At 41.2% G+C, this 13,635-nt stretch overlaps 1 protein-coding gene across 1 annotated transcript; it reads right to left on the minus strand.

Moving 5' to 3' along the window:
* Positions 1-270: 270 nt before the first annotated feature.
* Positions 271-13,250, minus strand: RFC4 (replication factor C subunit 4). The gene is made up of 10 exons (XM_064165491.1): positions 12,896-13,250; positions 11,437-11,515; positions 7,996-8,075; positions 6,739-6,858; positions 5,498-5,641; positions 5,094-5,214; positions 4,522-4,647; positions 3,310-3,390; positions 1,202-1,318; positions 271-498 (listed from the first exon to the last, which is right to left on the minus strand). The coding sequence occupies exons 1-10, from the start codon at positions 13,027-13,029 to the stop codon at positions 403-405; spliced, it is 1,098 nt and encodes a 365-aa protein (XP_064021561.1). The 5' UTR covers positions 13,030-13,250; the 3' UTR covers positions 271-402.
* Between the last annotated feature and the right edge of the window lie 385 nt (positions 13,251-13,635).

Consider the following 13,635-nt stretch of genomic DNA (forward strand, 5'->3'; position numbering starts at 1 on the left):
GACAGGTCTTGTACCCACTATGGACCTGCACGACTGCTTGCATCACTTGTGCTCAACAACCATTGAGCTACTTTGCACATCAGTACTTTAAAAACCAATGCGGGCCTAAAGGAGCAACTCATCCTTTCCCTGCTTTCAGCTGATTACTTAACCCAACTGTAAACTTTGGTGCATTTACCTAAGTCTGCAAGAACCACAACTCAAGAGCATTACTGACCCCTCAGTAACCACTGATCTCTGATGTAGTGTAAAAAAAATACTCGAGTAAGCTTTTCCATCTGCTAAGCAGTACTTTTATTGCAAAAAAACAGTACAAAAGCCTCCCAAGACCCTGCTCTCAGAACTTCAACCACCAGTGAAAGAAAAAGCTGCTCCAGTTGCAGCCAGCCGCTGCTGGAGGAGTTAAGTGTTCTGTGTCAGCTGCTGCATCACAAGGCCACAGAGACTCACCAACTGCAAGTACTCATCAGCACCATCTGCCAAGCATTTATCTACTTCCTGCAAAAGAATGGAGAAGATAAAGCTCTTAAAATGGTGGTGCTCAAGGCAGTGATTTCTGGTTAGAATGGAGAACTACTTAATTGGCAATGACTCGTCCAGTCACACATCCCACACCCCTCACACCAAACTGGTAAAATGGCTTCTCCAGCATCCACTTGTTTGAGGCCCAAACACAACAGTTCATACACAGGAAGGGATGCATCATTTCTCTTCAACTGAGTTGCAGGAGCCATCACTGCAGGTTATCAACCCATCACAACTCTCTTCTCTCTTGGCCAAAATACACCAAGTTAATTTATTTGAACAGGTGAATTTTGCACACCAGAACAAAAGTTTGCATTTTTACAGCTCCTTTTTTTCAAGTGCTGACTTAATCCCATCTTCATTCTCCCTCCCACCTTACATTAAAAAAAAACAAAGAGCACACACAAAAAAAACCACAAACCTAAGCAAACCCAAATTCTCAGATCTCTTGATTGAGTCCCCTTAGAACAATATGGCTAATAATTCTCTTCAGTGGATTTCAATTTCTTCCTCTACCATCTCTCAGGAAAAAAAAATGCAGGTTCTACCAAGAAATAATTCAGAACTAGAAAAATCAACCACTGTGTACTTGGGAGAGAGAGCACATAACAAAACATCTGATAAAAGTGAAAGTTAGTGTGGTAGGTTTTTTCAACTCAATTACTACAAGACTTACTGCAAGTTTCTCGACTATGGCAGATTTCTGCTTGTCACTGTAATCTTCGCTCTCAACAACAACATCATGCAGCTGGTTCACAAGCTGAGCAACAGCATACCCTTCATTTATGAGATTCTGTGTCAGGGAAAGAGGAAAATTGAAATAATTTATCAGCAGAAACACCACAAAATGGAAAACCAATTGAATAAATTCTGCCTGTACTGGAAATTACTATGGAACTTTGATAGGCCAAGTCAGCAACTTGCCTGCCAATGTCCTGATGTGAGCACCTAGGAAAGACTGCAGAAGCATGACAGGAATATAGCCATCATTTTTGCCCAAACATTCTTCCAGCTTCTGACATCTCAGGGATTTCATGAGCTAGTGAACTACTAAGCATTTAACAACCTCCACTGAACCTGTCCAATCTTACTCTAAAATTAGGAAAGCTTAACATCCACAGCATCATGTGGCAGTTTCACAGCCTTCACACTTTAAAGTGCCACCTACTTTGATTTATTTTCTTCATCTGGCAGTTGGTAGCCTCAGGAAGGCAGAGGTCTGGGTCTGCAAGGCCAAAACCTTTTGAATAAAATGAAAGGTGTGGCAAGTAAAGCTAGCTCCCCCCCCCTCCTTTTTTGAATTATTAATAGGTAGTGCCCAGTTACAAAACCAGTAAATACCGAAGCCATGAAGCCATTAAGCAGAGAGAAGTTTATGAAAACAGAAAAAGACATAGTGCAGCCTTACTTTTCTGTACAGCAAAATACATGCCTATGCTTCACATATTGTGCACCAATTTTATCAACTGCACATAAAGCACTAACATTTGAAGCAAAACCCTGTCACAAAGCACCTACTCCAGACACTGGAGACTAGTTCCAACCTACTGCATTAGACTAGATCACAGTTTGATGAAAGACTGTAACAGCTCTAAGGATTAAGAGATGATAATGCAGGTTTTCTAAAGATCAACACATAATCAGGTATCATGGTAGGTAAATGTGAAGGTGTAGAATCATAGAATCAACCAGGTTGGAAGAGACCTCCAAGATCATCCAGTCCAACCTATCCCCCAGCCCTATCCAGTCAACTAGACCATGGCACTAAGTGCCTCATCCAATCTCTTCTTGAATGCCTCCAGGGATGGTGCTTCCACCACCTCCCTGGGCAGCCCATTCCAATACCAACCACTCTCTCTGTGAAGAACTCCCTCCTAATATCCAGCCTATACTTTCCCCAGCACAATTTGGGACTGTGTCCCCTTGTTCTATTGCTGGTTGCCTGGGAGAAGAGGCCAACCCCCATGTTCTAAGATCTCTTGCAAGTTTACAGGACAATAAACCCAGACTCAAAACCACAGGTTCTGCCAGAACTACCCAGTGAGGCTCATCCAAGTGAAAAGCAGGAGGCTGACTGATACTGGCTTTTTCCTTAGAGGCACAGAACACTTTACCAGAAATGAGACTGATACTATGGGATGCTCCACTCTGTCAGAGACAGCAAGTTGATGTAAAATCCAGTTCAAGAACGTCTAGGTCTCCTTTAAATCCATGAGATTAGGAATTTCCCATTCTTCGAAAAAAGAATCCCTTCTGTACAAAAGCAGTAGCTTGGGCTTTCTCCAGTAAGATCTGCTTTAAGTTATTGCAGTTTGTAAGACAAACGTAATCACTAATGTACTGTAAGACTGACAAGAAATACTTTAAAATTGAATACTTATTACAGCATTATTCAGGTACTTCCAGTCTGACACAGCTTCCATGCAATGAAGAAGGTGTCTAGTCCAGCAACTACTCCAATCTACTGAAAACACAGCTCTAAAGGCCTGAGCCAAGTGTCTTGCTAGGAATTCTTACTCTAATTCAGCACAATAGCTCCACGTGTCATCACTTTAACTCAAGGGAAGGCCAGAATCACACTAGCAGGTAATCTTAATTGCAGCTTTGACAGTTCTTTCTCAGAAGTAGAAGATCAGAGGACCAACTGGTAAAAGACATGCTTCCTAAAATGTGCATCCTAACTGACCTGGGGCTAAGTGTTCTTCAGCTGCAGTGTGGCAACAAAGCATTTGCAGGGAAGTGACCTAGAAAAATATCCAAGCTGGAGCACTAAGAGGACTCTACCTTTGCCAGCGTTTCCAGCTTCTCAAATGAACCACTCCCACAGCCAGCCAGCAGTTCATCAGTTGTTTCTTTAGGGATGACCTGCAACAGGAAGTTGTATTTCTTAATTTCAACTTCAAAAACTTAAAATTGGGGTTGATGATTACAGTAACAGATAGAACTGTTTATGAAGGAGGCAATTTCATCATTGAATTTCTCTACACACCCAACCACTTTCAAGCCAGTAAGACAAACAAGCTAAATTTTGAGAGCAAGAAGTAGGCTGTAATATTTGTCTTATCTGAAATAAAAACTATAGAATGATAATGATTTGTCAGAAGTCATCTTCATAAACCAAATACACACTTGCTTAAATCAGGACACTAAGTAGAGGACCTACTTCATCAACTAGATCAGACAGTTCTTTCTGCACTGTGCTATGCCTAAGTAAACCAGAAAATCAGTTTCATCTCCAGTTATGCACCAGGGAAACATACAATAAAAGACACACAACAAGATCAGACAGTAAGTCAGAAGACAAAAAGTTGGCAGACACCATTAAAGTGAAACTAGGACAACTTGCTGTGATGGTAGCACCTTCAAGGGAAGTGCATCTATCAGTAAACTCCATTTATTTTTCAGATTCTCAGCTCCTAATCTTCCCTTTCTTGCTTTAGAGGGTAGTTCTTTTTGCTACAGGAACATCTTCACACAAGGTTCATTAAATACATTTCCTCCTGCTTCTGTCAGCATTATCTATGTCATCATTGCTGTTTTGTTAAAACAAAATGTAGACATTCTTGAAGAGACACTGTCACTGGGAACATTAAGTTGAAAGTGAGCTGCTACTGAATGTCGTTCCCTTGGGGTGTTTCCAAACTATATTTTGCACTGATCTATATTTATACACAAACTCACACACATAGAGACACACACAGAGAAGTGCCAAAAGGCATTCTAGCCTACTGTCCCTCAAAAGGCAGTAAATTTCACATTCATGGGCAGAATATTTCAACTTCTGTTTGAATTATAAGACTACTTTCTAGCTTTCCTTGTACATAATCAAGCAGTCTTTAAAATTCTAGTGGATGGTGTATCAGGACCACACTGCAATACTAATGGGTATAAACCAAATTTTTAATCAAACATTGACCAGAAGTAGATAAGGCAGCAAGTAGATTAGTCAAATGTTTTTCAGAGTAATTACAGGAAAAACTGTAAAGCGTAGCTTACCCCAGCAATTTCAGTGACTATTTTCTCTGTGATCTCTTTCCCACCCATCAGGCGAGTGGCACTTTGAAGAAAAGTAATTGCTTTCCTTAAGTCCCCTTCTGACACTTTAACAAGGTATGACACTGCCTAAAAAGTAACACCACAACATGTTCACTGTTGATTGAAATTTAGTGCATCTCCTCAGCACACTGATTTCAAAACATCAAGTAGTGCCCAAAGCAGACTGACTGTCACAGACGGGCACAATATGCAAGTTGCAAAGCAACTTCTCTACTAATATTAATGTGTGTTGGCAATTTCAGGACAAAGCATGACTTAATGCAAACATACTCAGCACAGAACAAAAAGCCCTATGGTTTTGCATTAAATGGCTCAGGTTTCAGGAAGACTCTTAAAATTCATTCCATCTATGGAAGAACAACATGTAACTGAGTTTATATATTGTATTTAATACAATTGAGCAGTCTGGCAGCTCACTTTATCCCCCTTCTGGCTGCTGATGTATCCCCCTTGCTGCAATGAAATTACACACTGAATTAAGGAATAAAATTATATGACAACCATGAAGTTACCTCACTATTAATCTTCACATGTTCCTTCTCGGCAACATCCAATAGCCTCTGCCGTTGGATTTTGTCTGACAAAGGCTTGAAGCGGAATTTGGAGCATCGAGATGTTAAAGGTTCAATTATTCTAAAGGAAGGAAGGTGTTTGGTTAACAAACACACAGGTCAAGTTCATATGAAGCTATCAAGTCACAAAAGTGCAAAAAAGCCTTAAAATTGCAATTCAGTTAAAAGAAAAAAAAGTTGAAATGTGAACATTGTCTTCTGTCCTGTATCACATAGCTACATCTGTGTAGTAACCGAGAACTGTGAAAGCCAGGTGCCAGCTCTTCCAGGGCAAGGGGATAGGGGAAGAGACTTTATAACAAGAAGGGCAGCAAGCCCAAACCAGCAACAAATTCCACACATACCTGCTGATGTAGTTACAAATAAGGCAGAAACGTGTTGTTTTAGATTCTTTTTCCATTGTGCGTCTTAATGCTGCCTGTGCTGCTGAAGTCATTGAGTCTGCTTCATCCAGTATCACGATTTTAAAAGGGGGGCACATTTTACCACTGAAAAATAAGAAACCCAGGAGATACGCAATGTACAGTCCCAGTGAAGGAAAAAACTTCACTGCAAATAACAACTCATATTTTACTTAAATATTTATACAAATAGAACATTCAGAGATTCAATTTTCTTTATTTCCACATAAAGGACTAATGAAGGGGAGAGGGAAACATATCTGAGTTCCCATAGAATAATGGACACCTGAACGCTACAAAGTCTTCTCAGATTTGCAGTCTTAAGTTTCTTCTTTTAAAAACAAATGCAGCTCTTCTTTTTACAGGCTTCCTAATTCCTTGAACTTCAAAGAACACTGTCACAGACTAATTTCAGTACACACGACTCTTTCTTGCCAGATGGTCCTGGCATGCAGTTTCTTCCTGCTACTTTCCACAATCTGTCTTTTAGCACACGCAGCTTCACCTACACAGGGTTTCTCACCATCAGAATCTTGTTCGAGTCTTATAAACTAGCACCCATCTGGTATGAGATGTTGCATATTACAGTATCACAGTATCACCAAGGTTGGAAGAGACCTCATAGATCGAGTCCAACCCTTTACCACAGAGCTCAAGGCTAGACCATGGCACCAAGTGCCACGTCCAATCCTGCCTTGAACAGCTCCAGGGACGGCGACTCCACCACCTTCTCGGGCAGCCCATTCCAGTATCCAATGACTCTCTCAGTGAAGAACTTTCTCCTCACCTCAAGCCTAAATAAATTAGAGGTAGTAGAGAAGTAACCTTCACAATTTACCCAAAGAAACTCTTCTTTGTGCGGCAATCAGACAATATTTGCAAAACCAACAATATATCACCAAATCCAGAAAGTTTGGTCTTTTGGGATTTTCCCTGTCTGACTCTCTAACAGAACTACTGAAAATTCCTCTCAGGTATTCAAGCTATCAACTGTGGATGATCCAGTACCTGATTTTCAACATGAAATTACATGAAGTCAGAGCTTAGCCAAAGCACTGTTTATATTGCAAACTTCTAGGCAGTGCTGACCAATCATTTAGATTAAAATTAAAAAAATGATCTAAATAGAAACCATCAGATCAGATGCTTTGTCTTAAGCAAGAGGAATTTGATCCAGCACTTACTCTGAACGGCTTCCAGATGCAGTCAGCTGAGCAAAAGCCTTCACTTTTTCCCTAATCACTTGTATTCCACGCTCATCAGAAGCATTTAACTCAAGGACTCTTTGCCGGAATAATTCAGGTCTGCAATTTTTTTATTAAAAACATGTTAGCTGCTAACTCTTGTTACATTACAAAGTCTATCAATGACCCTTCTGGCCTTTTTGACTGCCAGGTGTTATTTTTGCCAGCATTACTAAACAACAGACTTCATTAAAAGACAGTTGAGATCATTAAGCGCCAGGTAAGAACTACCATTAGCTATTTTTACAGTTGCCTTCCAGACTGCAGAAAACAATGAAGTGTAAAATTACATCAGTTATCCAGGGAGAAAAAAAAAACACCACACAGCAGGAAGCTGGCACCCTACATTCAGAACACTGTAATATATGCCTTTCTACTTATAGGCTGTGAGCAATGTGGAAAAAACAAGTTAAATGCCCAGATACAGTCACTGGCAGCACTCTGCCATAGCAAAACTATCAGAAAGAAATATCTAGAAAGTGTAGTATAGGCAATATTTAGCAGCAATGCCTCTGATTAAAAGATAAAAAAGAATACAGTAGGTTTTAAGTTCTGGGAATTCAAACAGATATACAATGTAGAGTTGTCTTTCTGCTATTATACCAGAAATGGTTATTTCCAAACAACATGAGCCAAAAATTAAAGATGACAATAGGGGGTAGGAAAGGGAGGTACTAAAGTCAACTTTAGATTTGATCACAACATCAAACAACCTTCTCATCCATTTTTTGTTTATAGCACACTGAATTGACTACTGAAAACTCTCAAGTGTTACAAGTGAGTTGATGAATGTACACATGTCGAATTTTAGTCTGACTCTCAATATTATTTCCATAACAGAAGGGTTACAACTCAGACATTTTATGAAGTACTTTGAGATCCACGTGTAGCTAACAACCATTAAAACTGGAATTCCTTAACAAAGTTCAGTAAGGAATACAGAAGTAATTTGTATTCATGCTATCTGCTACAGGGCTACATGGATCTAGTCTCAAGTGTTGAAGTCTATATTGATAACTGAAATCAACAACTTGCAACAGGACAAATGAGAAAGAAATTTCATGTTAGAGCTGAATTAGAATGTGAAGATGTTCCTGAAAAAAAACACCAGAATCTAGACAAGGACCAGAGTCACCCTCTGCTGTTATTAGAAGACATGATAGTTGATTACACCAAAGTAACTTGATTCTTGCTCACCCATAGAGTTCTCTAGCAGCTGCTAAAATAGTGGAAGTCTTTCCAGTTCCAGGTGGGCCATAGAACAGCAGATTGGGAAGCTAAACAACAAGGCAACATTTTAAATAAAAGCAAATAAACAAACCACACACAGGAAAAATTAGTGAAAATCTGAGCACCTACAGGAACAAAAACTATCTACTCCTCCTGAAAAATAATACCAAGTCTTTCACTTCCAGGTTATCATACAAAGTGCTGTAAAAAAGCAAAAATGCTGTTTAGAATGTAGCATGAAGAGAATCATCACACAGAATGCACTGTGTTGGAACCACATGTTCTACCAAAACTGATACCTCAGTTTGTATGTTATTCTTATATAGCCACTCCAGCTCAGTCTGAGATCACTAAAGCCTACAGAACTTACAGTATGATTGCCATGATATTTATCCAAGGATGCCTTCAAACAGTCTGGACAATTCTTTCAATGCAGCTGTGACAACATCTGTCACAGGTTAACTATTCCTTACTTTCTCAGATCACCAGACAGCCTTTCCAAGCTGTGCTGAGAATTCTCTGCTGCCATTAATTCTACTGAATTAAATCCGAGGTAGCCTCCACATGCCTGCACTATACTGCAGTGAGTGCACTGCAGACATTGTCCAACACTAATCAAAGAGATGCTGGCAAGGGCTGACTGGAATGCATAGCACTGGTAAAGGAGAAGGCCAGTGGCATTTCTTAAAACGATTGGGTTAACTGATCTTTCAAATAATTTAATTAATGACCTCATAATCACCATCATGAAAAGAAAGAAATATGCTGACACAGGAAGATCAAAGCAGCTGAGCAAAGACTGAAGCAATAATTATAGGCTGATGCTTAGCAGCACAAAGCATAAAAATCTCAAAATTTGGGAATATAATTAAATATCTGCTAGATGCCCAGAATTCATCAGCTAGAATAAAATCATTTGTTTTGTCTGACAGTCAAAGAAACAGCATAAGACTGTGTAACAGCCTAGCAGTCCTAGGATGCATACTTTCAATACAGATGGAAAATTACTAATACTAACAGGGGGCTAATAAGACTTTTATCTGGAAAGCTACACAGTTGAGGACATCCTTAGTCAAGCAATCCAGACTGGGTGAGGTGATTGAAGGAGTGATTTCCTCTGATCATTATCAAAAAGACAAACATCTCAATATTGACTTAATTTCCAGCTCCTAATAAATGTTTTATTAAAAAAAGGAGTCAAGTAAATTTAGATTAGAGAATTTTATGCTGAATATAGCAAGCAATGCAGACAGAATGGGAACAGCAAACCCAAAGTCATCCAGAGAGACAAGGAAAGTAGAGTAGTACACAACCCATAATCAGAAAATGAAAGAGACCAGTTTGGTAACAAGCATCCCATTTTAACAACTAAGATAAGACACAGAAAACAGATTCATCTGTGTATGTACTGTAAAAAGTACAGACAGAAGATTTTCAATCTACAGTCAACTTACAGTAAATAAATCCACTTCTAGTTTTGCCTGCTCTTTCTGCCAATCATCCATTGCTTGTTTCCCTAATTACTAGAAAGTAAACATCATCCAGTGCTTGTAAGTTTTCTCAAGTTTAATTAGAAACCACAACATTATTTTTCCTCTATACCTTTTAGGAAAGCTCCAAAAATTGGAAATATTTATTGAATGACAGCTGAAAATTCACCAACACCCATGGTAGACTAGAATACTCCAAAGGTAGACATTTTTGTGGAGAGTCACAATTTCATGCCTCTGTGCTAATTCACACTCTTTGAGTTCTCAAAATGAGTATTAATAAATGTTGGGGTTTTTTTTAGTTGTAGTAAGAATCTGTTTCCTAATTCCATTAAACCCATACTTTACTACTGTTTCTGCTTCGACCTCATTTATCCTTGTTTCTCACTGATGTTCTCACCAGGATTCACACTGCTTTTTCACCATGCAGAGCCTTATGTAACCGTGGCAGTATTTTTAAACAGACTGCAATCTGATCTGGTTACCCATTTTCCAGGCTTGCTAGGGGTAAGCAGGATACCTGCAGGAATCACCAAGCTTAGGGGAAAGTTACCACATACAGTGCAAACCTCAACTCCTTTCCTAGGTATTTTAGCACAGAATCACAGAATGTCAGGGGCTGGAATGGACCTTGAAAGATCACCTAGTCCAACCACCCTGCCAGAGCAGGATCACCTATTCCAGATCACACAGGAATGCATCCAGGCGGGTATGACTGAAGATGTAAATTGCAATGACAATCTTATGCTTGACTCTCTTTTAAGTCATTAAGATACCATCAAGTAAGTGGCAGTCAAAGAATACTATGACACTTGTCAGTTTCTTTGCAAAAACAACGAATCAACAGTCCTGCAGACAGACACTAAATTCTCCAGTTCAAAACCACTTGTACTCTGGTCTCTACAGTTTATAACAAGACAGATGCTTGCTATTACAGATGGAGACATACCAAGGACTTTAGACCCCTGCTCGATTTAGCAGGTCCCAAACCAAGGCTCACAAATCCAGGTCAATCAACAACAGACTTGATCTCAACAGCAAGGTTTAAATAAAGCACATTACACAAACCTACAGCATTGTCACAGCTGCTTCTTTGATCTTGTCAGATCTCCAAATTGTCAGCCACCTCAGAGTTTAAATTACACTTTTGCCTTTGACAGAATGAGTCCTTTCAAGAACTAGCAAAAATGTCCAAGTTTTAGAAGTGTCAAATACTTCCAAGTACTTGCATGATTTTGTTCTTGAATGCCCTGCTCAGTTTGGGTAGTTACGACAAAATGCAAAGCATGTAAGCGTAAGTTACCATTTTTCTTTTCAACTCAGGAGGCAAACAGTCAACAAAAGTGTAGCAGGCTCATAATCCAAGAAACACTGCTGATCTAGAAGCTGTCGGGTTTTAAATAGCTGTTGCTCAAAATAGAACTTCACAACCCATCACCTAAATGCTGTTAGATGACTGATATGTTCAGACAGAATAGGTGGCAGCACCTCATTTCTCCTCAGCTGTTAATAGCTCCTTACTAATAACTGTTTAGGAACTAGTGGCAATTCAGACTTTTTTATGAAAGAAAAATTTCCCTGCTCCTCTTCAACATGAATGCCAAAAGCAGTCACTGAATAGTACTGTAGAGAAAACAAAAGCCTTTCCAGACATGAAATTACTAAAAAGAAGTTTACCAGCTGAGCTCTTCTAGAAAAATTCCAACTGCATCACAGAGCTGACAATTTACAATGTTTAGAGAAACATAACAAGTTTTACACATATATCACAACACACTACGAGGAAGCCCCTTAGTTTGCTATAAAGTACTACTATGAAAGTAGTAATTGTTGAATTAGAAACTAAAAGTTTTCATTATCACTGGCCAAAGATCCTGCCTAAAGAAACTACTTTGACAGACGTTATCATTACACTCACATCAGCACCTTCCAAGGACTTTTTCAGCACAGCAACAACTTCATCCTGAAAGGCGACTTCATCCACGTTTTTGGGGCGACTAGATACAAACACATTAAATGCAATTTATTAGCTAACAAATTTTCACAAGAAAAACGAAATAGAGAAAAACTTTTCCCTTTCTGGTACATCAGGTACTGAAGAATTGCAGGGAATTTTCTAACTGAAGTCAAAATCATAGCAGGAAACCTAACGCCTCTGGTCTGTATTACTGATCTAATTTCTCAGGAAGCTGTTTGTCTATTTCTATTCTAAACACCTACCTGTGCGGTTTTTAGAAGCAGAAGTTTACAGGAGACTGCCACTCTGTGAGCATATAACAGCCTTTTTAAAATGAAGCATTTAATGCACTTCTACATGAAGCCATAGCGACGAAATAGTAATGAATCGCATTCACTCAACATCTCAAGGTCCAGCAGATCAAACTTAGACGGTTATGAATGCGACTCAACAGAATAGAACATCACAGTATCACAGTATCATCAGGGTTGGAAGAGACCTCACAGATCATCAAGTCCAACCCTTCACCACAGAGCTCAAGGCTAGACCATGGCACCAAGTGCCACGTCCAACCCTGCCTTGAAGTGCCCCAGGGACGGCGACTCCATCTGATTCTAATTTTAAAGTTACAGTGGCCTTTCTATGCATTAAACTAGAAGTTTCTACAGGCCACATTTGAGAAAATGCTGGAGTTAAGCAAATGAGAAGGTATCATAACCCTCTAAGTTTGATCTGCTGGACCTTGAGATGTTGAGTGAATGTGATTCAACAGAATAGAGCATGTGTAATTTTCAGTTCTTGTATATCTCAGAGGGAGAAGAGAAAAACAGGGAGCTAGTGAAAGGAGCTTGGATTTCATTATTCCTTTCTGAATTTTAACCTTTTGTTAAGATAATGAAACAAAAAAAAACCGTTGTGTTATGAAGTTCAGTTAATGCAGCAGACAGAAACTTCCACTGGGGAGAACCTGAGACTCATATATAGTCAGGAAAATGCTCCAATGCCAGGAGTACTTTTAGTGTCCCCATTAAGGAGAGTGGATTGAATAGAGACCACCAAATAGAATAAAGCTTCAAAAACACTACAAAGTTTCATACCGTTTCAGAAAGACAGCTAATCAGTTCTAGCTGCTTATATATCCTTACTATTTCCATAGCGACGAAGCTGCACCACTCGACGTGGTTAACGGAAGCATCTCCTGGTCGCTAATACCTACACAGAGCTCTGACAGTAGCTCAGCGTGCAGGTTTTCCTCCGTAATACAAAGAGTTAAACCTGTGCTTTCTCCAGCTGCGACCTTCTTTGCTACGCATCCCCTCCCCTCTTCTACATATCCTCTCCGCAGCCAACACCCCCCCGCTACCCACGACCACGCAACGGCATCCCGGCCAGCGACCCCACTGCCCCAGAAATCCCTTACTATTTCTCCACCCAGGGGATGGGTTTGAGCCTCTTGCTCTCCCCGCTGCTCCCAGCTGCGCCTGCTGGGCCCTTCTCCTTGGCAGCAGGGGGCTTGGTGCTGATGGAAGACGGGCCTTTGAGGAAGGCCTGCATGGCTCCGGCTCGGCTAAGGCGGCCGCTCCCGCCGCAGCCCAGTCCTTAGGCCCGCACACAGACAGGACACCCAAACTAGCCCCACCACACCATAGGCCCCGCCAGCCCTTCCCGCCAAACCGCCTCGGGCCGCGGAGGACGCCGCTTCCGCCTGCCGGCAGCCAACCACTGCGCTCGGCCCCACACGGAGCGGCAGCCGGCAGGAGCCGAGGGAGCGGCGCCTGCCTGCCGGCTCTCTGCGCATGCTCCGCAGCCGGAGCGGGTGGGCGGGTAGCTGGGGGCGCCCCCGCGGGCCGGGAGGGAGCGGTGCCTGTGGGGGCCGGGCCCGCGCGTCCCCTGAGGCGGGTCTGGTCGGTGACTGGCGGGTGGGACACCGTCTTTACTCTTCCCTCCGAGCGCCCCTTCCCCGGCGAGTGGAGAAATAGGGGGGAAAGGAGGAAAAGTTACAAAAGAGTCCTGTGCAAATAAAAGCAGCGCCGAAGGCAAGCGGAAGAGAGGGCGGAGAGGGCGCTCCTGTTATGAGGCGGGACTCGTTGCTGTCCCGGCGCGGGGGCCTCTACCCCTTCACCTGCCCCTGAGGTGTGTATTGAGGGTCTCTGGAAGTGA

This window comes from Pogoniulus pusillus, chromosome 26, assembly GCF_015220805.1.
Source record: "Pogoniulus pusillus isolate bPogPus1 chromosome 26, bPogPus1.pri, whole genome shotgun sequence".
Lineage (NCBI taxonomy): Eukaryota > Metazoa > Chordata > Aves > Piciformes > Lybiidae > Pogoniulus > Pogoniulus pusillus.